Below are 22,675 nucleotides of genomic sequence, written 5' to 3'. Positions count from 1 at the left end.
CCTCCCCCCCTGCCTCTTAAAAGCCTTGAGACATATTTCTATAGCAACCTTTTATAGAAACACTGCAATATTGGAACACCTCCTTCCATAGAGAAGCAGTGTAGGTTTGTAACACTCCATCAACTTCTTTGACACGCACAAAAAAAAGAAAGGAACTGCTCAGAAATAAAAACTGCTCGGAAAAAGTAGTTTCCTGTCTACATAATGACATTACACGTCTGTATTAGGAGCTGAAACATAACTCTTACCAACGGTGTTCGACAAGTGGATACTAAACCTAATGTGGTTTTGAAAATGTGTTTTAACTTGTGTTCGCCAGACATTCTGGGTGAAATTAATGACACATTAACTAGAAGGATCGCCCTACTCCTGCCACCCGAATATGACCCAGGGATATGACTGTCAGGGATGAAAGTGTAAAGATAATGTTCTAGTTGCCCTTTCAGAGATTCAGACTTCCCCCCCTTCACCTGAAATATGGTACATCCCTACCTTCCAGCCTTCAAAGCCAGTAACTGTCTCCAGACTGTTCCAATTCTGCAAACCCCCAGAGAGTTAATCCAGTTAAAACAATACCAGACAAAACCACATGGACAGATGTATGCACAGCAGAAACGTGACATTTGGGGACTAGGTACGTTTTTAAAATGTCACTAAATACCAAAAAAAAAAAACAGCGCAAATAACATTCCAGAGACTGATTTTCATTTGGGTCTCTGAGGTAAAGCCTTGAGGTAAAGAGGGGATCTCAGGGGTCAACTGTTGGACAAAAGCACTGTATTCCTATTCTCTCCTTTCCTTGACTGTTAATGGGATCTTCCTCTGTACTCTTTCCCGTCCCCCAGGGTTTGCTGAAGATGCGTAGGACATGCAGCCCGACTGGAAAATTCTCCTTGAAAAAGGTCAAAAGTTCAGAAGGAATTGGGGGGAAAGCATTTGCTATAACAGTGACATCACTTTAGCTTACTGGAAACTTTAAATGTGACATGTCCCTCTCAGTGATAAAGAGGAAAAAGAACACCTTTAATGATGCAATTTTCTGGAACACCTAGGTAAAAAAGACAGGTTCCGGAACAAAAGTACACTTTACATCTGGGCTTGCACTGTCTGTTGGAGAACTTCACAATGTGCTCAGAGAGAAGACTCTGGCAAAGCTGACTCTGTAGGCTTCTGCAAAAGGCAGGTTTTTATCTGATCTGAATAAGTGACAGGAGTGCCACAGAGGAAAACTAGCACTGAAATATTTCCCAGAGAGAGAGCCTGGACAAAGAAGCACATCCAAGCAAAAAGCAGACAGAGGGACATTACTTTCTATTAAAACGACCATAAAAACTGCAAAAACAAAGACCAAAATAAAGCACAGAACTGAAAATCAAATTTTAAAATTACTACTACAAAAGGGAAAGTTCCACATGAAACAAAATTCTTTGTGTACGTTGACTGTTGCAAAGTGAGGCATGTGACACCTTTAAACACAATTAAAAGCCATGGCTGCCTCCAGGTAAGCAGCTACAGCAGCCGCCATCCCGCTTTAGGGTGAGAATCGGGTCCGATCTCCCCGGGTTCTGACGATCGTGCTCCAGGTTACCTCTCCGACTTGGTCAGCACAATGCTGTGACACAGCTCTACGTCTCTGAGAGGGGAGAACGAGGGCGAACAGCCACAGGATCCAGAGCTCTCAGCAGGCCCGGTAGCACTGACATACGCTCATGTAATCCTCACTGTTGCACCCTGCGCTGCTGGGTCTTCTTTTCAGGATCACATTTCCTGCGTCCCACTCTGCCCTATCAGGCTTTGAAGTGAAGCCATCATCCTCGGGGCTTCTAAAACGTTGTGAAGGATAAACTCAACAATGGAGAGAGCAATCCTGTGGGACCAATGACTCACTAATTTGAACCAAATGCTGAATTTTTCTGTAAGACGCACACTGCTGTTGATCGGCTGATATGATATGATTGACGGCACATGGTGGCACCGCTTGTAATGGGGCTTGTGACCTCTCGTACCATGAGCCAAAATCTAAAAATGATTTATATTGCAGATTTTACTCTATGGATGAAACAGGAGAATGTCCTCAATCACACTGCACCCAAACCAACTGAACCAGAACAAAAATTCAAAAAAATTGCTTGTAATTCACTTCTGTCGAACAGGTCCCAGGCCAGGTCAGTCCACTCCATTCTTTGCCTTTCATTTCAGCGGGAGATGGCAGGGATCCCCCTGCTAACTCTGCCCCTATGACCAGCTGCACCACATGCCTCTCACTGCAACAGTATTTGTTTCCAGACAAGCAAATAACAGTGAAACGATGCATTGCCGAGAAGAGTAATAACGCTTATTATTACTGAGTTATGTGGCTGGAGGACGCCTACTGCCCAGAGTGACTCGCATAGCTCACATTTTTACATGTTCTCAGTATACACAGCTGGGTATTTACTGAAGAAACCTAGGTCTAGCATCTGGCTTAAGGACACAATGTTAGCATCTTAGCTGGGAACTGAACTGACAACCCTCTGGTTACCAGCCCACTTGTTTAATCACCACACTAAGGCTGCTGCTGCTCACCCAGGCAGCCAGTTGTACCTGTGTTTTACACCCAAAACGCTGTCTGCGAGCAGAGCTGGGAGCACTAAGTGCATGGCTCTGGTTCTGCGGGGAGCATAATCACAGGTTATCAGAAAGCGGTCGGAGCCCAGACCGTAGCGGTGCAGGGGTGTGACTGAGAGCTGACATTAAAGGGGTTTCCAGAGGTTTGAGAAGCGACCCACAAGGCCTGTGTGACGAAACGGCTGGATACGACTGCACCGAGGACGAGGGGGGGTGGGGGGGAGAATAAAATCTCAGAGGAGGAAGTCATTGTGTTTCGTGTGTTTTAGAGATACAGGAACAGCCGACCAAAATGAAGCGTTCCTCAAAGGCCTGGAGGGAGAGGGACCAGCTTTACAGCGGCTCGGCCTTTCACAAGCATGACCGGCCTCACAGGGCCTGGCATGGACAGCTGGCGTTTTTATGTAGGTTTATATAAAAATCATAAAGAAGGAGAGGATGAAGTAAAAGAATAAATAAACAGGCCGTGCTATCAATCAAGGTTTTTTTTTCGTTTGCTACATCAGATCAGACGCCAGCAGCTGCGCTTGTAAAGAGAGAGGACTGGCGCAGACAGAGGATACGCAGGAGGAACACAGACACACTTTAACACAGGACCCATTCAAATGCATCGACAGCACCACGGGGGTTTGTATGCCTCCCTGGGATTCTGCCGGTTTTAAATTAAATGATAATAAACAAATAGTGCAGCCTTGGTAACCATTCATAGCCTGATCGTTATCCGCGCAGCGAGCAAGGTTAATGTTGAATTTTACTTCTAGTGCTCCGTTTTGCCAGACCACATTCCAGAAGGATGCAGTTCACAGGATACCACAGTCTCCAGCACACTTACTACTGTGCAGGCTTAGGTAACAGACAGAAGGTACACAGAAGCCGCAAATTAGCCTTTTAGTGGCTAATTATCTGTGCATTTGACCTTAACAAGACAGTGTTTACCATGCATCTGGCTGCTTTTCTAGCTGGTCACTTTTACATGTGGTATTTACTGCTAGCCCTCTGACTGTTAGCCCTCTGACTGCTAGTCCTCTGACTGCTGGCTCTTCACCCTCGCTGAGCTGCAAAACGAGGCGTGACACGTTCGTCTGGGGTTACACTGGCTGAAGGCTGTCTGCTTGCCATCACCCCCCAGTAAGGGGATTTGTCCTTTATAGCTGTGAAGTACCCAGATGTACACAGTGGACCCTTTAGGTTATTCTCCCATGCATGTAATGCCTTCCTTTTGATCTAACACTGGTAAAATGCTCGGGCGTAACCGAGTGCTAATCTTCCTGAAAATGTTCTTTTTTTATGAACTGTTGCCAAGTGTGTTTTTAGTCTGCCCTCTGTCCATATTGCTAAGAGAGCTTCAGTAGTGACTCCACAGCACTCAGTAACTCGCTTCTACATCCCTCTATTTGTTGTCCATTGTCTTGTTCTTTCTTATTAGCACTGACTCAGCTCTATATAACAGACGCACAGTCCTTTGTGTCCTCTTCTTTGATTAATTTATTGGTGGCTGACAAATGTAACATCGCCACCTAGTGTCAGGAGTGCAGACCACTTCCTGCCCTGCCAGTGCCTAATGCAAAATTCCTCAGCATATCCACCACCCCAGGAGAGGGCTAGCAACCGAATGGCTCTGATGCACTCAGGGTTCGCATTAGCCCCTGTACTGCTATAGTGATCCAGAACAGAGAAGCAATCAACTACAGTGGGTGTCTGCCTGAGCACGCATCAACCCATCCACCCTGCATACATCCTAAGCTGAGTACGTCCTTTGTATTATCTGGAAAGAGCACATTACAGGAAGTGATTGGGGAGACGCTCTCACACCCTGTCGTGCTCCTCTCCCTCGAATGCGCCGGCGTGAGCCCCAGGGCTCCTGCGGCGGCCGTTAGCGTTAGCCACGGCACATCCCTGTGTAAACAGACGAGGGGAGAGGAGCCGACCTCACTCTCCATAATCTCTGTTATTACTGGACGGCGGAAAGGCATACCGCACGGCCTGCTTTATCTCGCAGCGGCGAGCCTGCTCATTACGAAAATCCCCCACCCAGTCATCCACAGGGCCGAGGAATTTCTCAAATTGCTCCTTTGTCGAGGAGAGTAAACAGGGGAGACCCGGTCGCTGGGGCTGGCCTCTGATTGGCCGGTCGGTGTGGGGTCAGGGACGGGAGGTGGCTGGAGAGAGGGCCGGCGGCGCAGCTGTGACTGCGAGGAAACCGCTGGATGGCCCTGAGGATCGGACCCCTTTGAACATTATCAACTGTCATGCGAGTCTTTTACATGTGCTTTGGATTCTGTTGATTTCTGTTTTGTAGTGCATGTACCTGGCTTCCCTTAGTTTCAAGGCTGTCCAGTCAGGTTAGCACAAGTTAAGGTGTGGTAGAGCTTGAATAGTGTTATGTTCACACTTAGTGTTGTTAGCCTGGTCTGACACTGCTGCTCATTCACCTAGAACTTCTGTTCTTTTGTGCTGAAAGTCGCTCTGGATAAGAGCGTCTGCTAAATGAATGTAATGTAATGTTGCGTAATGTAATGTAATGTTATTTAATGTTATGTCATGTAATGTAATGTAATGAGTCTAGCACGCCAATCACAGAGCAGCAATTCATCTAAGCTGTGGGAAGTTTACTGCTATCTTCCTGATAGGTAAACAAAATATCATTCAGCAGAAGACCCAAGAAATAAAAAAAGAACATAACTGTTTACAAATGTCGCTAAAACCTTCGATTTCACAATGCAGGAACCTGAGGTTTAAGTGGCATACTGGATATCCAAAAACATCGAGCCCAGATTTGCCAAAAATGTGAAGCAAGAAAAACAAAAAGCTCCCACCATGGCGATGATCCATGGGTGTCTGGCACGCACCATCGAAGTCAAACACCGTACCTTCCTGCTACTGTTCAAAACAGCTATGCCAGTGTGTTGTTTCCGTCTGACTTCAACGCTACATTAACACCGCTAAATGACGTACGGTGCCTGTTCCAGGCAGCTATTGTATCTGTCCTTGGAGTCCTGCAGCCGAAGCACTGAAAAGCCATTAGAGGCGTGTGATGAATCAGCCCTCTGTCGGAGGGGCCTCCCCCCTGCCCCCCCTGCCCCCCCAGCCCCCGCACCCCGATGACCCGGTGATATACGATCGCCGCGGGGACGACCCCGAAGAGCGCGCGGGAGAGACGTGTTGACTTACTTGTAGTTATCGTCCTCCACAAACTTTTGAAGTTCTTCGATGTAGCGTACCGACATCAAGTACTTCTGCACATGTGGCAGCATCAGTAGGTGATCTGTGGAGAGGAGGAGAGAGGAAACACAGTGAGAGACATCCCACGCACCCCACATACGCACCCCCCCCCCCACATACGCACCCCACATACACACCCCACCCGTGTTCCATTGCAGGGATTTCAGGGTGGCCTACTTTAACGCATCACCTTCAATGAGAGCAATATTCACCCCTTAATGAACCGGGGGTTCGCTGGAATCCTGGAGGTGGTGGATCTCCATGCTGGCCCCTCTTCAGCTGTTGTGTGCTTTATGTTGTATTACCGTTACCGTGGAATTTATAACTTTCCGAAATTTTGTACGCAGGTCAAAACATTAAATTACATCACTGAATTACCGTCATTTACCAGATACTCTTATCCAGAGTGACTTTTATAGGTAAGGATTTCATCCATTTATACAGCTGGACGTTTATTGAGGAAACTGTGGATTAAGTACCTGGCCCAGGGGTGCTGCATCAGTGCCCCGGTGGGGAATCAAACCAGCAACCTTTGGGTTGGAAGCCCTGCTCCTTACCACTATGACATACTGTGTTCCTTCTTTTAACTTTTAACATTGGCGACTTTTGTCAGAAAATGCATAAGCCATTAATCGTCTTCTCCAATCTATGTCATAACAAGTGAAATTACTGTTATGAAATGATTTTCATAACAAGATTCACAACTTTACCTTTACCTTTAACTTGGCCTATATTCAGAAAAAAACAACACTCTCACACTTGCGTTTATTATCCTTGTTTAGAGTGTGGGTAAACATATGGAATAAAGTGTGGAAACTGACTGGGAAACACGCTATTGTTTCATTCAACCTCTCCCCTTCTCACATGTGAACCAAAGCAGCAGCGCTTTGTGAAGCAATTTTTCTGAAAAATAAATTCTGACAAATAATTGTTTTTCAATCCATGCCTATTTGGCGGAGGACTGTTTCTGACTCTCTCCGCATCCGATATAACTCCTGTTCCTAATGAGAGTTAATGGTGGAGGGGTCTGTTCAATGTCTGACCTGTTCCTGTGAGAGGCCCTGTGCTTCCAGGCGACCAATAAGGTTTGATTAATGTTCCGTGCAATAATGGCAACTTCCCCCTGATTGGTTTCTGCTTGTGCTTTGGTTACTTTTTCCTTTCTTCTGTCAAAAACTAATCTCCTCAGATTGGTCAAGAGTGACTTCTGCATCCCAGCAGATTGCATCAGGCCTGCTTCATGTCTGAAGGCAATAGATTAGCCTGAACACGGCCAATTTACACAAACCACACCGAACACGTTGCCTTCTGAACCTCTCTGGGGTTCGTTTAGATTTTACAACACAGACAATAATTACGGTAAGACCTTTTTTTTTTTACTCTTTCTTTAATAACAACTGCATAATTGCAACAATTTAATGGGAAATAATTTTCTTAAACATTACTGCCTCAGAGGTTTTTCCGATGCTGTGCCTTGTTGCAGTTGGACAGGATTCTCTCACAGCGGTGTGCAGTGACTTAACCTGGGGTGTGTCAGAACACAGATGCCCCAATCTGGTGCGTGCTCAGAACCCCAGGGGGGGCAACGAGGATGACCAGAGGTTAAACAGGGCACCATTCTAGAGTCAACTCAATTCCTCGGGTGGTAGCATGGTGTAGCATTTTTTTTACTTACCATTACAGCAATGTAGTTGCTATGGAAACTGACTTCTAAAACCCAAGGTTGCATGTTCAATTCCCAGGCGGGGGCACAGCCCGGTGCTTAAGATGAACTGCTTCAATAACAATCCAGCAGCATAAATGAATAATGAGCTGTGCAATTCTCCCTGGATTAGAATGGCGGCTAAGCAAATAAACACTGTAATGTCAGGCGTTTTTTTTCTTTCAAAGCAGATCTTTCTTGGGAAACCAGCGGGAGGGCAGCACAGACTGACCGTAGATGCAGGACACCTGCAGGTCGGAGATGACCCGGAGGAGGTTGTTCATCTGATTGGTCCTCTGCTCCGTCTCGATGATGCTGTCAGAGGCGGGGTAGGCGGAGTCGATGTAGATCATGTCGAACAGGTAGATCCCTGCAACGGCAGAGGAGGGAGACAGAGAGGAATATTGAATATTAACAGTCCCGAGGCAGAGGCTTTCTTTCCATTAGCAGTGCTGGAGCTGACCTGAGTCGATGCGCAGAAATGAGCATAAAGTTAGACAGTTCAACTCGCTGAGAGGAGCTGGAGAGCCGACAGGCTGAGGGCACGCACATGTGCCGCCATGCATGGCCACTGTGATGGAAATACGGCCATTGCCGGGTCATTAAAATACAAAAATGCAATCGACTCTGACTTAACAGCGCGTGATACAGTCTCTCCATTCTGACATCAGACTGGAGTCACGCCGAGGCATTAAACTAGCGTGTCGTCATAGCGATCGACTCCCTCAGCATCACTGGCGCAGCTCAAACAGAACAACAGCCCAAAAAAAAATGTTTTTGACCTACTGCCCGTATATAGCAAATTCCAGTATTTGTGAGAGTTGGCCATTCACTTCAGTTACTTATTGAGATGTCATTATGATTGATAGCCTACATAAAAAGCAGCACTCGCGGCCACATGTTTTGGAAATTGTTCTCCGAATATTTGACATTACATTTCGATGGGACTGCCTTTTAAAAGGACAGATATTATGGCATTGAGCAATGCAATCACTTCATGCCCTCGTCTCCCTGAAGCTTGAAAAATAACGCCCGCAAAGTGTACTCCCAGAGCAAACGCTGGGCTCAATAATTACAGCCCGGTCTGGTAAAACATCAAAAACAACATCCAAACAACTATCAGCTGTAGCTTCACAGCTCTCCACACAAACGATCTCCTCCTACTTGTGAGGCTTACATCTGGCTGTGCTTCCCGCTATTACCCAGACCATCGGAGGGAAGACTTGTGGACTTTTAACAAAACATTTACTTCAAATTTAACTGAAATTTTCACAAGGAACCCCCCCTCCCCTCTCCCCTGCTGAAATACACGCAACGGACCATCAGCATGTTTGGCAGAGAGACGAGTCAGGACATCATGCCTCTGCGGAAAAATTCCATCCACGCGGATATATCCGAACGACATACTGCAGATTTTCCATGCCGTTATAGACCAGGGGTCTCTGTACGTCACCCACTCAGTCAATGCTTACTGACGCCATATGGAGCGTTTCCTTTCCATCCCATATCTTTTATTTGTTTAGCATGCTCCCTTTTGCTCCAGGTCACCAGCGTAGCCGCATACAAAGACGCTCTACATCCCATAATACCCCCGAGCTGAGCTGGCACCCGGGGCGTCTCGTGCCGGGCGCTTCAGCGCTTAAAACGACATTCCTCGGGTGTACCCTCAAGCCCTGTCACCACATCTCCGCGGCTGGGCAGGAAAAACCCGAGGTGTGTCCGAGCGAGGCCACGCCCCCCACCTTCAGGCCGACAGTTGGTCTGCCTACCGCAAGCTGCCGCCACGGAGTGACCGCTCAGCCACCTCACTGCTGCCAGGACTGTGCGGGCGTGCAAAAACACACAGGTGCTTTTATTTAACAAACCCCAAATACGTGGGCACACTGCATATCTATCTATTTACGCTGTGTATTTTGTGTCAAAAACTGGGGAAATAGGAATACACCCTTTTTATTTTGAGTGGATGCTGCATTCCATTGGAAGGAAACTAAAGCTGTCCAGGGGAGGAAAAAAAACACAAGACAGAAAAAAATAACTCAGAAAAATATTTCGCACTGCTCCTTAAGATGACAGCACAGAGAAGCTCCTTAAATGTAAAACAACATAGTCTGTAGCCCTGTCCATACAGCAGACTAAACTACAGCGGCATCTGTCCCTCATTTTCAGAGAACTCAATACACGCTGCATGCAGCCGTAGCTATTGCGACATGTTCAGACACAGGCGCACACAACACAAAGGTCAAACAGAAATGCTTTTGATATGTGTCATGTATGAATGCTTTCTGTAAGCAGCAGCGTCGTTTCACATAAGTGTGATAAAACAGTAAGACAGGTCTTTCGCTGCACAGGCCTGAAAACGTACAGGTGGAACGGGAGGGAAAACTGTGATAATCACAGGGTTGGTTTGAGGCTGCTGCTTCACACCACACGCCGTGACCTTACCCGGGTCTCGCGTGGGGAGGTGAAACAGCTACTCGCTTTGGCATGGCGTGCAAACTCTCCGAAAACATCAACCAAACGAAGAGCGCTTTAAAAACACACACCCAGCCGGCGAAGAACAGTGGGCTCCCACGCGGAGGCGAGTGAAGTCAAGCACAGCACAACTTGATTAGAAAAGAATGTGAAAATTGCAAAGACAGATGGTTTGATCAGAACCACTTTCAGTTTGTTATGTGCCACAGAGGATATTCTAACAGATGAGGATTTTCCTTGATGTCTTGATTTCATGTCGGCATTTAAAAAGACCCAGGCGATGGGATTTTCAAACATTTTCTGTGTGTTTACAGAGTAAAACAATAAAACAACATATCTGTGGTTTCTTCTACCAGATTCTGCTGCTGCATTTTCACTGGGGAAACCTGCTGCTGGGATCAACGAATATAGAGTATCTTTCTTTTTCACCCCTTGACGTCATCAGAATACTCTGTCTGAAATAACAGACTGGAACTAACACATATTCATGAACAGAGATGTGACAAGGAAGCCTTAGCTGTCTCCCGCAGCTGTGAAAGAGGAGTTTCTGAGAGCGGCACTCAGTGGAACTCGCTCACCGGCTTCACAAAAGCAACATTTCATCATCTGAACGAGACCAAATGAGACCGCAGAAGGTTAACTGCTGTGTCAGTCTCAACACAAACTAACAGCGGGCCGCGCTTTGAGCTGTTGAAGCAATACATCAGTGCCGTCTGAAAACGGGCCAGCTAATGGTTACTGTAAACTAAGTGTCAAACACTGGGGACGGCAAAGAGGCGTAGCGGTTATGGAAGTGGGTCTGGAATCTGGAAAGTCCAGGCACAACCGCCAGGTGGGATATTGCTACAGCACACAAGGTAATTAACCTGAACAGTTTCAATAAATACCCAGATTGATGGAGTAATATGGCAAAAATGTATAATACGCAGCTCTCCCCGGATAAAGCCTTCTGCTGCGAAAATAAATAAAGAATGATGAAGTTTGCCATGTCTGAGGCGCAGCGATCAGTCATTAATCTTTACCAGCCCGCTGTTCCTTTATGAGCTGGGCCTCTGGGAATCTCCCTGTTTTTGAAGCTTGGCAGAACCCAAATATCGATAAGGTGTGTTTATGTAGCCAGGTTACTGTTCCATCAAAGGATTTAGGAGGTAGCTATTCAACGCGAGGAATGAATTGTTGTCACACTGAACTGAACCCGTGCTTTGGGCTATGTAAGTGAAACTGAATCAACATTAATAAACTGATCAGGTTTAACAGTTGGGCTGTGCAAATTCCTGCTAAAATTTTTACTGATGTGAGTAACTGATGCACAGAAAAACATTGTAAAAAAGTGGCAAGTGTAAACATATGGCAGTCAATTTACTAAGCAATCCCAACTGGACTGGGTGTTTGGCACAGTTGTACAGAGTATTACTAATATCGTACTCATACCAGAGGTTAAATTAACGTAAACGTAAAACAATCATATTATCAGTAACTATACATAATTATGCATTACAAAGGACTACAATTTCTAATAATTCTAATCAGTGGAAACATCACTGAAAAAATCACAAAAGCTTTGTTTCTCCATGGCTCTCCTGTTTTGTAGGTGATGGCAGAAAGCAGACCGCTGATGTTCATAAGCGAGCCTTCATAAGGGGAGAGGTAAACCCCACAAAATCTATATATCTATATACACTGCTATACAGTGGCTGTCTGGCACCATCACAGTCCATTTATCTTGCATGTTAAACCAAAGGATCTGACTGCACACCCTTCACTAATGCAGGCAGACAGCTTTTCTCCATTAGCTACTGTGGTCTAGCAGGACATGTGGTACATGTGAATACCAGCAGATTAGCAACATGCTTATTTATTTATCTGCTGGACCTCTGTCATATTTAAACAGGGAGAAACAGATACCAGCTAGATAGCTGTGTGTACAAACAATGGTTTGATGTTAAACCCAGCACTATTTACAATGGTTCTTTTGAACAAACATCAGCTATCCATTATTGTGGAACACTAAAGTGTGTCAATAATAAACATTCATACATGTGCTATGTATATTTCCTGGCACCAGGCCACGATCGTGGTAGGAGTTTATGTAGTTGGTGGTTTATTGGCTGGGCGTGTATTTTTAAACATTGCTGAGATGGTGATGATAGGACATCTTGGCTTCCGACAGAGGAAACAACACCCTGGGACCTTTCAGTGCCAGACACTGAGTGAGTGAGCAATTACCCCAGACTGAGTGTGCCTGAAACAATACTGTACGAGCGAAGGATCCAGGAACAGCGACCAACTGGGGGAAGAGCGAGGACCACTGTCCCTCATCTGATCTGGGAACAGTACCCAAACCCTGCTGGACCCAGCCGACGTTCAGCTGTGCGTTCAGCTCTGGACACAACCTCTGTGCACCTCAATGTTCAACAAGCGTGGTAGCGTTCAGAAGCCAGACGAAGAGTATGATTAGTTCCGTTAGCTGAGGACCTTTGTCTTTATCTTGGAGAGTTAACCTCATTTCTGGATTTGCCATTCAGATGGTGCTGAGTGCGGTCTGAAAAACCTCAGTAGACTGTCAAACAAAAATGCCCTGACAATTTGTTTAAAAACCCGCCACCCTGGCACAGAGGAATGACATGGGAAAAGGTTTTGTAGGCGACTCTGGGTAGCATTTTAGCATTTAGAGAAGATACAGTGCCTGGGTCCAAGGCATGTTTCATATTGTACCCTATACAAGGTAGCTCCTATAAGACTACACTCAAAAGCCCCATGCTCAACACAATAAACCTGGCCGTTGAGAAGAGCCGCTAACTCTAACTGTTAAATGCCAACTTAACTGTACAATGCTTGGACGAGCTCAAAGGACTTTAAACCTGTGACTCATTCATTGATATCATTAGCATTACTGTTAATATTATAAAAGACACTTATTGATAAATGAGCCTACCTGATCTGGGCAGCAACTATTTAAATGACTTGGAATTGCCCATCGCAAATTCTGGTTTGCCTCGGGAAAGCGGTCGGTCACCTATTAACGCAGAGCCTGGCAACATAACCTTTATGCTGGAATTGTTTTTATGACTTCCAGTTCCTAATAGGCCATCCTCACCGTCCTGCAAATGGACCTCTCGTTGAGCTAAATACGGGCCCGCGATATGAAAATAGAGAAAATCAGCAGCTGCTCCATCCTTCATTCTTAAATTTCATTCATCAGAATAGTTTTCCAGCTATGAATAAAAAGCTTTTATTTATATCAATTCAAGAGCTGAATGGCTTTAAAAGGGGTGCGAGGTCACCAGACAACATAATGGATTAATACAGCACAAAAATGCTGAAAAGTGTGTCAAAGAAGGAGAGCGAGTGTCAGTGAGTCAGATAGGAAAGGGGTGAGAGAAACGAAAACAAACCCTTTCAGAGCTGACGTCTGCCAGCCGTTGTGTTTTGCATATTGTTCATAAAAAATCCACAGAGGAACGATAAGCAAGCCGTCGCAGGCACAGTAAATCAAAGGCTCTTTTGCGCATGACGTATGCAGGAGAGTAGAGAGGCTCGCTCCCCCCCCCCCCCCCCCCCGTCCCGCTGATCATCTTCTCTGGGACCAACCCCAGGACTCGCTCTGACCCTTCAGCCCACACGCTGACAAATCTCCCAGCATTCCCTCGCGCTGACGGGGGCCATCTGGCGGATGTGGCCGCGGGCCCCGCGCGGGTTTGAAGCAGGGGCGCATTCAGCGCCTGTTCGTCTCGTTTAAGGGCCGTTTACAGGGACGGAACACCTGGATGGAGTCGTCTGGAACACTCCCCAGGGGGGAGGAGACTTAGAGCAGTTCTGAAGTGGAAGAGGCAGAAGTCTGATTGGCCCTCTTCATGCCTGTAGTGACTTTTACTCACTGGAGGATTGAGACAGTGAACAGAGACACTTCCAAATTTCCTGAGGAGCATGGCACAAGTGGACAAAAATCACTGCAAGAAAACACACCCACACACTCTCAAAGTACAGCTCTAGCACCTGTAGTGACTTTTTACTCACTGAAAGACCAAGACAGTAGTCTTTCAATGAGTAAGAGAGAGGTACATCCAAAGCTCATGAAGAGCTTGGTACAAGCACATACACGTACACTCTCAAAGTACAGCTCTAAAAGACAGTGACTTCATTATAATTGCCAGTGTGCATGGTCACTGTGCTCACTTTTAATAAAATCACGTCTTGGTGAACTATACACCTATGTGTGGGTATTTTTCCCTTAATCAGTAAAGAAGGAGAGCAGAAAGAGAATGACCAAAACATTTGCATCCAGATGGACAGAAAAGGCAAATCGAATGAATTACCATCATAAAGGCCTACAATCACCGCAACATCGGACCACAATGCCCCAGCTGGGATCTCAATCACTGGGTTGGACTGGGACACGCCTCAAGAGTCCACAGCCCAGCTAACTGCAAATATGCAGCGCTGGATACCTGCTGTTTCAAGCTTGAAGGCCACCGGGTTGCAAACCAGTGCTTCCCTCACACTGCCAAACCAGACACTGTGTTTGCTGATGCCTTTAATCACAGGCTTGTAAATTGTTTTTTTTTTTTTTTTTTTTAAACTTTAGCGTGCAGGTGGCTGGTGTTGAATGCTTTCTACCAGCTGTTTCTGTCGCTCCACATGGTTGAGGTGCGAAGGCCGTTCCTCCTAGATGGGCTTCTCATCACCCTCGTTTAAAAACCTGATTTGTGTATTTCCCAGAGTTCCTGGCAGCTGACCGACGCTTTTCCAGGGCTATGAATTTAACCACTTCTTCTTCACCTTCAAAACTACAAACACACACGCACTCAAACACAGAAGAAACACAGAAATGCAGAAGACAAAAAGTAAAGTTTCTAGTGAAGAGAGGAACAACTTTCCCAGCAATAAATAATGTACTATATCAACATGACCTTATGAGTCACTATTAAGTGGACACTGATGTCCTGCTTGTGTGGTTCTATCATGCAAATCCTATCTGCCCCAGAGCTCCACAATAAACATTCCCACTGGTCACTCCACTGAATATCCACTCATAACTTTTCTTTCATTGAAATGATATAAAGATCGCCTGTGAGCACACATTCAAATGACTATTTTATTCTGCTCCTACATAATAAATAACTATCTGTTTGTGGCTGATCTTTGACCTGTGACATGGCAAAAACTTTTTCCCAAGGAAATTTCCCTGAAGCAACAGATATTGAGCACATGCATTATGACCTTATGAGTCAGCGGACATCTATGTCCTGTTCAATTTCTTTTCTTATGCAAATCCCTTTCTGATGTTAAAAGGTCAACCATGTAAGAAACCGCAAGCACTAATAGCGATCTTGCTAGTTTTCCTGAGACAGAGGAAATATAAACAGGCTAGGGTAATTGAAATCGTTCAGTATCACTATGAGTAATGAAGGCATACAAGGACTGTATAGATGTGCTATATGCTGTTTAAAGCATTGAGAAGCACCACATAAAAGCACACACACACGTGCGCACACACACACACATGCGTGCGCGCACACACACACACACACACACACCTCCCTGTTTACACAGGACAAGTGGACATTCCTCAGCCATAACCTGCTTGGCTCTTAGCCCTTAATGAAGTCTTATGAAGTTCATATCCTCAAACATTCACAAGCTAATAAAAACTCAAATTTAAACACCATTCCCAGAAACATGCTCTTTGTAAGATGCACCCTACAGTGGGTCAGAGTTTACAAGGCCTTTTTATAGATGCCCCCATAACCCCTCCAACCGCCAATAAATCTGGAGCCGAACACGGAGCAGGGACTGTCGACCCTGATGGACTCCCATTGGGGCCTGCTTTGGTGTGGCCTGGGCAGGTCTGATGACCACCTGCTTGGTGACTAACACCCCACAGCATTCACCTTCACTTGACCAGAACGAGAGGAGTTACAGCGGAACCCCCAGCTTCCCAGCCCTCTTGCACACTACACGGTCGATCCCCGAACAAAAGAGGGCTGAGCCTGACCTACACATTCTGGGTGACCCCTGTGACCCAGGGAGCTTCATTCCTGTCACCCATCAAACGCCGTCACATCTCAATGGAGTCCTGAGACACCCACGGTAGAGACACTGGAGAAACTCTGACAAGTGCTTGTGTTAACTTTGTATGACTCCTGCAACACCAATGGTAACTCTAAGATTTCAGGAAAAAACAGCCGTTATTGGGGTAGTGATTGCTGAAGGAGTGGAAATGTGGTTAAAGCCGATACATTTCACTACATGTGAATGTGTATGCTGATTTTCATTGTTTCATTTTGGAGAAACAGTTTCTGATTTCCAAAACTGTGATGGTGATGTTACCATAAGAGGCAGTTTAGAACACATCGGATATACACAAACTTATAAAGTATGTACTTTGTGTGATAAAAAATATTAAAATTCTATACTTTGACTGAAATGAAAACAAAAGCTGAAAGGCAACCATAGCTTGAGAGAGATACCAATGACACAAGAAACTAGTGCATGGGAAAAAAAAATCTTGCAGAGTTGCAGTTTCTATAATTTTCTTTTTTATTTTTTTGCTTATCCTCAATCACACTGACCCTCAAACATGGTATTCTACCTAATACTTTGAAGTCTTTCAGCTCTAAATGTAAGCCAGGGGCTTGATGGAAGTGCTTTGAAAACTTGGAGCAAACAAGGAGCCCGGTGCAAAAATAAGCCATCCTGCTTGATTTGGACAGAGGAGCCGATTCAATAATTACACATCTTGTTCTCATTTCTATTTAGCTGGAACCATTTATTTATTTATTTATTTTCGGTTAGCACGTGATTGGGTTTTGTGAGCCGGCCCTGCTGGGGGGTCATCTCCCTGCCAGCTCACTCTGGTTTTGAGGGGGGCATTTCCAGAACAGCCGTTCCCCCCCCCGTGGTGCACCTCCACAGAGGGCATTGTGGGATGGCCGCATTTTGCTGGGATCTGTGGGCCACGCTGACAGTCGCGCGTCCGTCCCTAAACCAGCTGTGCTGAGCCCTGACGTGATGGACATTTACAGACTTGTTGGTTTGAGCTGCCCGGAATACAGCGCTCATATATTTAGAATTGGCCTGTAATTGTTTTAGTCTGCAAAAACGGTCCTTTTCAAAGGCAACCTGACTCCTGCAAGAAGCACTACTATCAACGAGTGCAAAAGCTGCGGCTCAACCCACAGGGAAAAAATCAAAGCAGTTCCTCGGTTCCTAAATGGAGAGGAAGCAAGTGTCCCCTGCTTTTTGGGGGACACCGTGGCACCAGGGAGCTAGCACCCTGCTGTAAGGTCGCTCCCTGCAGACTCTCAGATACTCCCTACGACAGCTGCGTCTTTGGGTCAGAAAAGAGTCCTGACCCACTGCTCCAAGATATGGCCATGTACGGCTGGACAGCAGGGAAATGTTCGCTTGCGCAGTCAGGAAAGGAGCTGTTTAACGCCGTCAAACATACAGTATCCCTGTTTCATAGAGACGGATCCAGAGGTCTATTAAAGATTTATTAACAAGCTCTCTTAAAAAAAAAATCTCTGGGATTCTATGCTGTAAACATCTCTCCTCTCATACTGTGAACAGGGCACTCGGGCTGATCCTGAATTGGACATTCACAAAAATAACTGCAGTGGGAGTGCGACGGTAGTGGGGTGGGGCGGGGCGGGGCAAAGTTTTTAAGAGTCATGACACAACCTTCGCTAAATGGGCAAGGTCAAAGGCCGAGAATAAACCAAGACAACCTTTGCTTTTCTCACCCTAATAGTTTCCCCCCCGTAGCTGGCCGCTGCGGTTCTCAGGGCAGGCCGAAGCCAGAGGCCGAGCCCTGAACTGGAGGCAGAATCCCTGTAGTCATGTTTTCATCTGAAGTATCTGTTCCGTAAAAGAAAACAGCTGCGCTGAATCGCCACATCAGGATACAGAGGGAGAGCTTTACTCGCTTTTTCCATGTCGAAAGATACATCATGCAGAAAACAATCCCCCCCTCCCCAAAAAAAAGAGCTTTTTCATCTAGTCCCAGCAGGCTGTGCAAAGACCAGAGAACAACTGTTTATTGTTGTCGGTATTCCCAACAATGCACATGTTTTTACACGCGGCCAGAAACCCAGATAACTTGGTGCAAAAGTACGGGAATGTCTGGTGTTTCGAGCTGGCAGCCCAACACGCCAACTCAAAGGGAGGGAGAGAGCAAGAGGCATCTCTATTAAAGAGAGCCATGTTGCCTTTGCTGATTGATGACCATCAGCTGCTCAGTGGGGCGTGTGTGTTACCCGAGGAGCGCGTGGAAAAGGGGATGAAATGACACGGGGCGTATGCCGGTGCGGGGGGTGGGGGGTCGGGGGGTTCCTGGGCGGCCCACGAGGGCAGGGACGTGACGAAAGGTCGGTGTTGCTCCTTTTCATCTAAATTAAGCCAGCCGGTACTCGGAGACGCGGGTCTCGGGAGGAACTCGACTCCGGGACAGTCCGGGGATGGGAGGTGCCGGCCCACATTCCTCGAGGGTTTTCTCCCCTTCTGCAGAGGTCCCACCGGACAACCACCTTCCCAGCCCTCCCTCACCCCTCACGATCAGCGGGCCTTTTAACAATAAGGGAACGGATCAGCGGGGTTATGCGTTTCACGACCTGAGCCCCTCACACCCTGCTCCGATTTCACACGCTGGCAGCGATCCTGGCGATAACAGCGCATTCCTCTGGAAAATTCTTTTTTTTTTCAAGGGCAGTTTTAATAAATCTTCGCAAGTTCAGATTTTCGTGCTGCGATGAAACTGCAAACGCATGTGTTTTGAGGTACTGTGGGGTTGGTTTCACATCTACAAAATTAAGACTTTTTTCTGAGTAAATAGTACAGTGCTGAAACCTCCAATTATATAGTGGGTAATAAGAGAGGATTCCAGCTGCAGGCCCCAGGCAGGTGTTGCAGGGGGCAGATGCTTTAAAGCTGGCTTCACACCTACAAAGAGAACCAACCAAGCGCTCCTTACTTGGGTTGTATTGTCAGTGTCTGTAATAGCTTTGTATACCTGCTTGAACACCCAAATGAAAATGAAATATAGTGTAATATATTAGGAAATATGTTGTTCAGCCCAAGAATATATTGCAAATACATTTAAAACATATTAACCGAAAGAAGAAATATAATGACCTGTACCAAAATGGTAATAATTTACATATTTTCAAAATATTGATTGAGCTAAAAAAATATGTTCCCTTAAACACATGTGTAAAATACAATAATGAATGCGCAAATGCCGGGCTTGGAAGATTTGTAAAGGCACGCTCTACATTTGCATAACTACATGACATCTGGAAATCAAACCAATACAGCATAAGAACCAAGATCCGCCTGTACAAACTTTTAGTAAAGCCGGTTCTGCTGTATGATTCTGAGTGCCAGCGAGTGGCCAAGTGTGACATTGGTAAGATTGAGGCTTTCCACGATAGCTAAGGAACCTAAGGAAGATCTGCAGAATCTATTGGCCTAACAAAATCTCCAATGAAAAGACAAAATGACTTAGTGGGCGGCAGTGTAGCATAATTGTTCAGGAGCAGGACTTGTAGCTGAAAGGTTGCCGGTTCGATTCCCCGCAGGGGCACTGCTGCTGTACCCACAGAGGCAACCCACAGTTGCCTCAGTAAATATCCAGCTGTATAAATGCATAATATTGTAAAAAAAAAACTGTAAGCAATGTAAGTCACTCTGGATAAGAGCATCTGCTAAATGCCAATAATAATAATAACAGTGTGCTTCAAGAGGTCAAACGCCACCACCTAAGATGTCTTGGTCATGTTCTGGGACGGCAACCAGATCACATATCCAAGATAGCTTTAAAATGGACTCCACCTGGTAAAAGAAGAAGAGGGCGCCCCAAGGCCACCTGGTGGAGGAACATTAAGCAGGAACTGAAAGAAATGAATCTGTGGTGGGGAGAGTCACAAACAGCCACAAAAGACAAGCAGAGTTGGAGGACAATCGTGGATGCCTTATGCGCCTCAAGGAGCAAAAATAATGAATGAATGAATGAATGTGCTAGGCTACTTCCTCCACAAGTCCACACTGAGTACTAGGTAATCAACCACGCTAGGAGCTACCTGTTTCAGTACTCCTTTACCTACAGCTGTCTGTAAGTACAAACGGCCTTAATGGCCATATTCAAGCACACCTGGACACGAGCTAGTGGAAATGAGACGTAAATTAGGCTCGGGCCACAGATGCTGGGGTCACGAGGAAACAATGACTGCAACGAGCTATTTCCTGAGAGGCCGTGAGAGAGAGAGGAAGGTGGTCGTTTTCACCGTTTTATCAATCTGAGCTGCGGCAATGCTCCTGCCCTAAACCGGCCCAGACGCAACTGGCCTGCCTCACATCGACAGTGAGGCTGGACACATGCTGAACCAATTTAGCCTTCAAGCTGCAGACATTCATCAGTTCTACCATACACTCACCATATCGCACCGCTAAAAAAAAAGCCATTTGTCAGAGTTAGGAAAATCTCACTCATACATTTTGACACTGCATGGCCATAAATCATGACCTACACATCAAAGTATTTTACACTTAAAAACTCCCTACTGCCTGCTCATTATTGAGGTATTAAGTACAAGGTCCAGACATCACTGCACATCACAGGCGAGTAAACTAGAAAAATTAAAACTTTTTCAGTGCATGTGACTTTCTTCTTAATGGAAAATGTAGGTTAATGAACGAATACTTTGGGTTTGGACTCTTTTGGATGATGAGAAATATTCGGAACAGAAAAGCCATGTTTGGCTCTTGCTGCCTGTAAAACTGCTTTCAGCTAAAAATTAAAAACTAAAGAGAATCGAGGAAGATTTTTTTATTTGTCCTCATTAAAAATGAGTTAAATCCTATTATTTCTTTGACCTATTATTACTTGCACTCAGTCCCTCCAGCTAGTCGATCATGGAAAGATTTAACGAAAGAGGTAAAGAAAGAGTCCTCTCTTTCAAAAAAAATAAAAAAAAAAAAAACTGACTTCAGAGTGTCAAGAATTCAGAAGAGGCAATCTGAAGTACAGATGGCTTGTTCATTAATATTATCCTGTGTGTGTATTATAAACAGCAAATACTCCTGGGCCAGGTTAGAGCGGTAACAAATATGCTGCAATATTACTCACATAAGTGCGGTTCTTTGCAAGCTCCTTTCAGAGGCATGCTGTATTACTGCATGTCAGCCATGGTTTATTGGGTGTTCACCCTCGCTGCTGCCAGTGTCTGGTTTGGATGTTGGTACCGCTACAAGGCGGGTCAGGCACGGGGTGTCGCTTTGGGTGTGTGGTTGCATGTGTGTATGCTTCTAATTAAAGGTCCAAATCCTTCTGACAGCTAAACATTTTCTTGTTTTATGCTAACAAACAAACAAACGCTTTGCGATAAAAAGATGTTTGCTGTGGGGGGAAAAAAAGAGAGGACAACCTTGGGATTATTGTTTTCGCTTGTAAATCTTCCGTCGGTGAGCATTCCAGCAGCGTGACATCATCAGAACGAGCCGTAACTGCTATGTGACCAGTGGTGGCTAATGGTGACCGTCTGTGCGGAGATGGCTTTTCCATGGAAATGTTTTCCGCATGACAAGCGGAGAGAGTCCCTCAGAGGATCTGTGGAAGGCTTATTAAGTGACCGCACAAGGATCCAGTAGACCTGATTCCCTAAAGAGGGTCGCAGTTTGAGTGTACCATCCTGAATCAGCAGCATGGCACGGCTTCCCGGGGTGATGTCTGAAGCGTTTAGAGAGGTGTTCCTGACTGCCTTACCTGCCTTTTACTCTCTAATGAGTTTGGTCTCCAGAAAAAGATGAATTTAAATGACACATTCACGTTATTTAAAAGACATGCTGTGTAAGCATCACAGAGGGGTTTCCTTAGAGGAGAACCCAGAGGAATTTCTCACTGCACCTTCACAGAATCATTCCAGTCCAAGAAACTCACCCTCTGAGAGAGAGGATATTAATGGGTTCACTAAACAGATCAATTTAGTTTAGTAAACTTGGTGAAATCCTCCAAACCAACTTATGACAGATGAATGAATTCACTTTATCGGGATCTTGCAGCACGAGTAAGGTTTGACGTGGTTCTCTCTGACATTGCCAGGGGCTGTTCCCCCAGGTCTCCGTTTGCTGTCAGGTTCTGCTTCCTGTTTCCTGTCAGGTCTGCAGTTTTCCTTGAGCGTGGGGTGAGGGATATTAAACTGCAATACGTCACCATTAGACCACTCTGGACAGCTAATCCGTCACTCAACACATGAGCGTGATGAAGAAAAAAAAACGAGGCAAAACTGCTTCTCATTATTTCTGTAACACTGAAAGACTTGAAAATACTGAAAAACAACAACTAGTGTTGTTACTGGAATTACGTCCCAATGACAGCTGAAAAGAAAGAAGAGGGGAAAAAGAAGCAGCATTCGGATCCAGGGGCGTTGCACCTATGTTAGCACAGCCACGAGAAGCGGACTGCCACTGAGCCGCTGTCTGTACGTCTGTCTGACTCCTCCATGCCATGCGGACGGGGTCGTCCGAGGACAGCGGAGAGTCAGTGGAAAGAGTTGACACATGAGTCGGCAGACTAAACACCGACTCCCGTTTCACGGAAGGCATGACTGACACACGTTATGTAACTCTATGTGCCTTTCCTTCTCTGTCCCATCCGGTACAATAAATCATGAGCGA

At 45.8% G+C, this 22,675-nt stretch overlaps 1 protein-coding gene across 4 annotated transcripts in view; it reads right to left on the bottom strand.

Moving 5' to 3' along the window:
* Window positions 1-22,675, bottom strand: part of ralgps1 (Ral GEF with PH domain and SH3 binding motif 1) — a 169,528-nt gene that overhangs the window by 17,450 nt on the left and 129,403 nt on the right. For all 4 annotated transcript variants that reach the window (XM_036526326.1, XM_036526329.1, XM_036526327.1 and 1 more), the window contains 2 exons: window positions 7,764-7,901; window positions 5,779-5,872 (listed from right to left, as the gene is read on the bottom strand). In XM_036526326.1, coding sequence (XP_036382219.1) covers window positions 5,779-5,872; window positions 7,764-7,901 — 232 coding nt within the window. The remainder of the gene's footprint in view (window positions 1-5,778; window positions 5,873-7,763; window positions 7,902-22,675) is intronic.

Source organism: Megalops cyprinoides, chromosome 4 (assembly GCF_013368585.1).
Source record: "Megalops cyprinoides isolate fMegCyp1 chromosome 4, fMegCyp1.pri, whole genome shotgun sequence".
In the NCBI taxonomy this organism is placed as follows: domain Eukaryota; kingdom Metazoa; phylum Chordata; class Actinopteri; order Elopiformes; family Megalopidae; genus Megalops; species Megalops cyprinoides.
The sequence above is the reverse complement of the archived record's forward strand: the minus strand, read 5'-3'. Positions and strand labels throughout refer to the sequence as shown.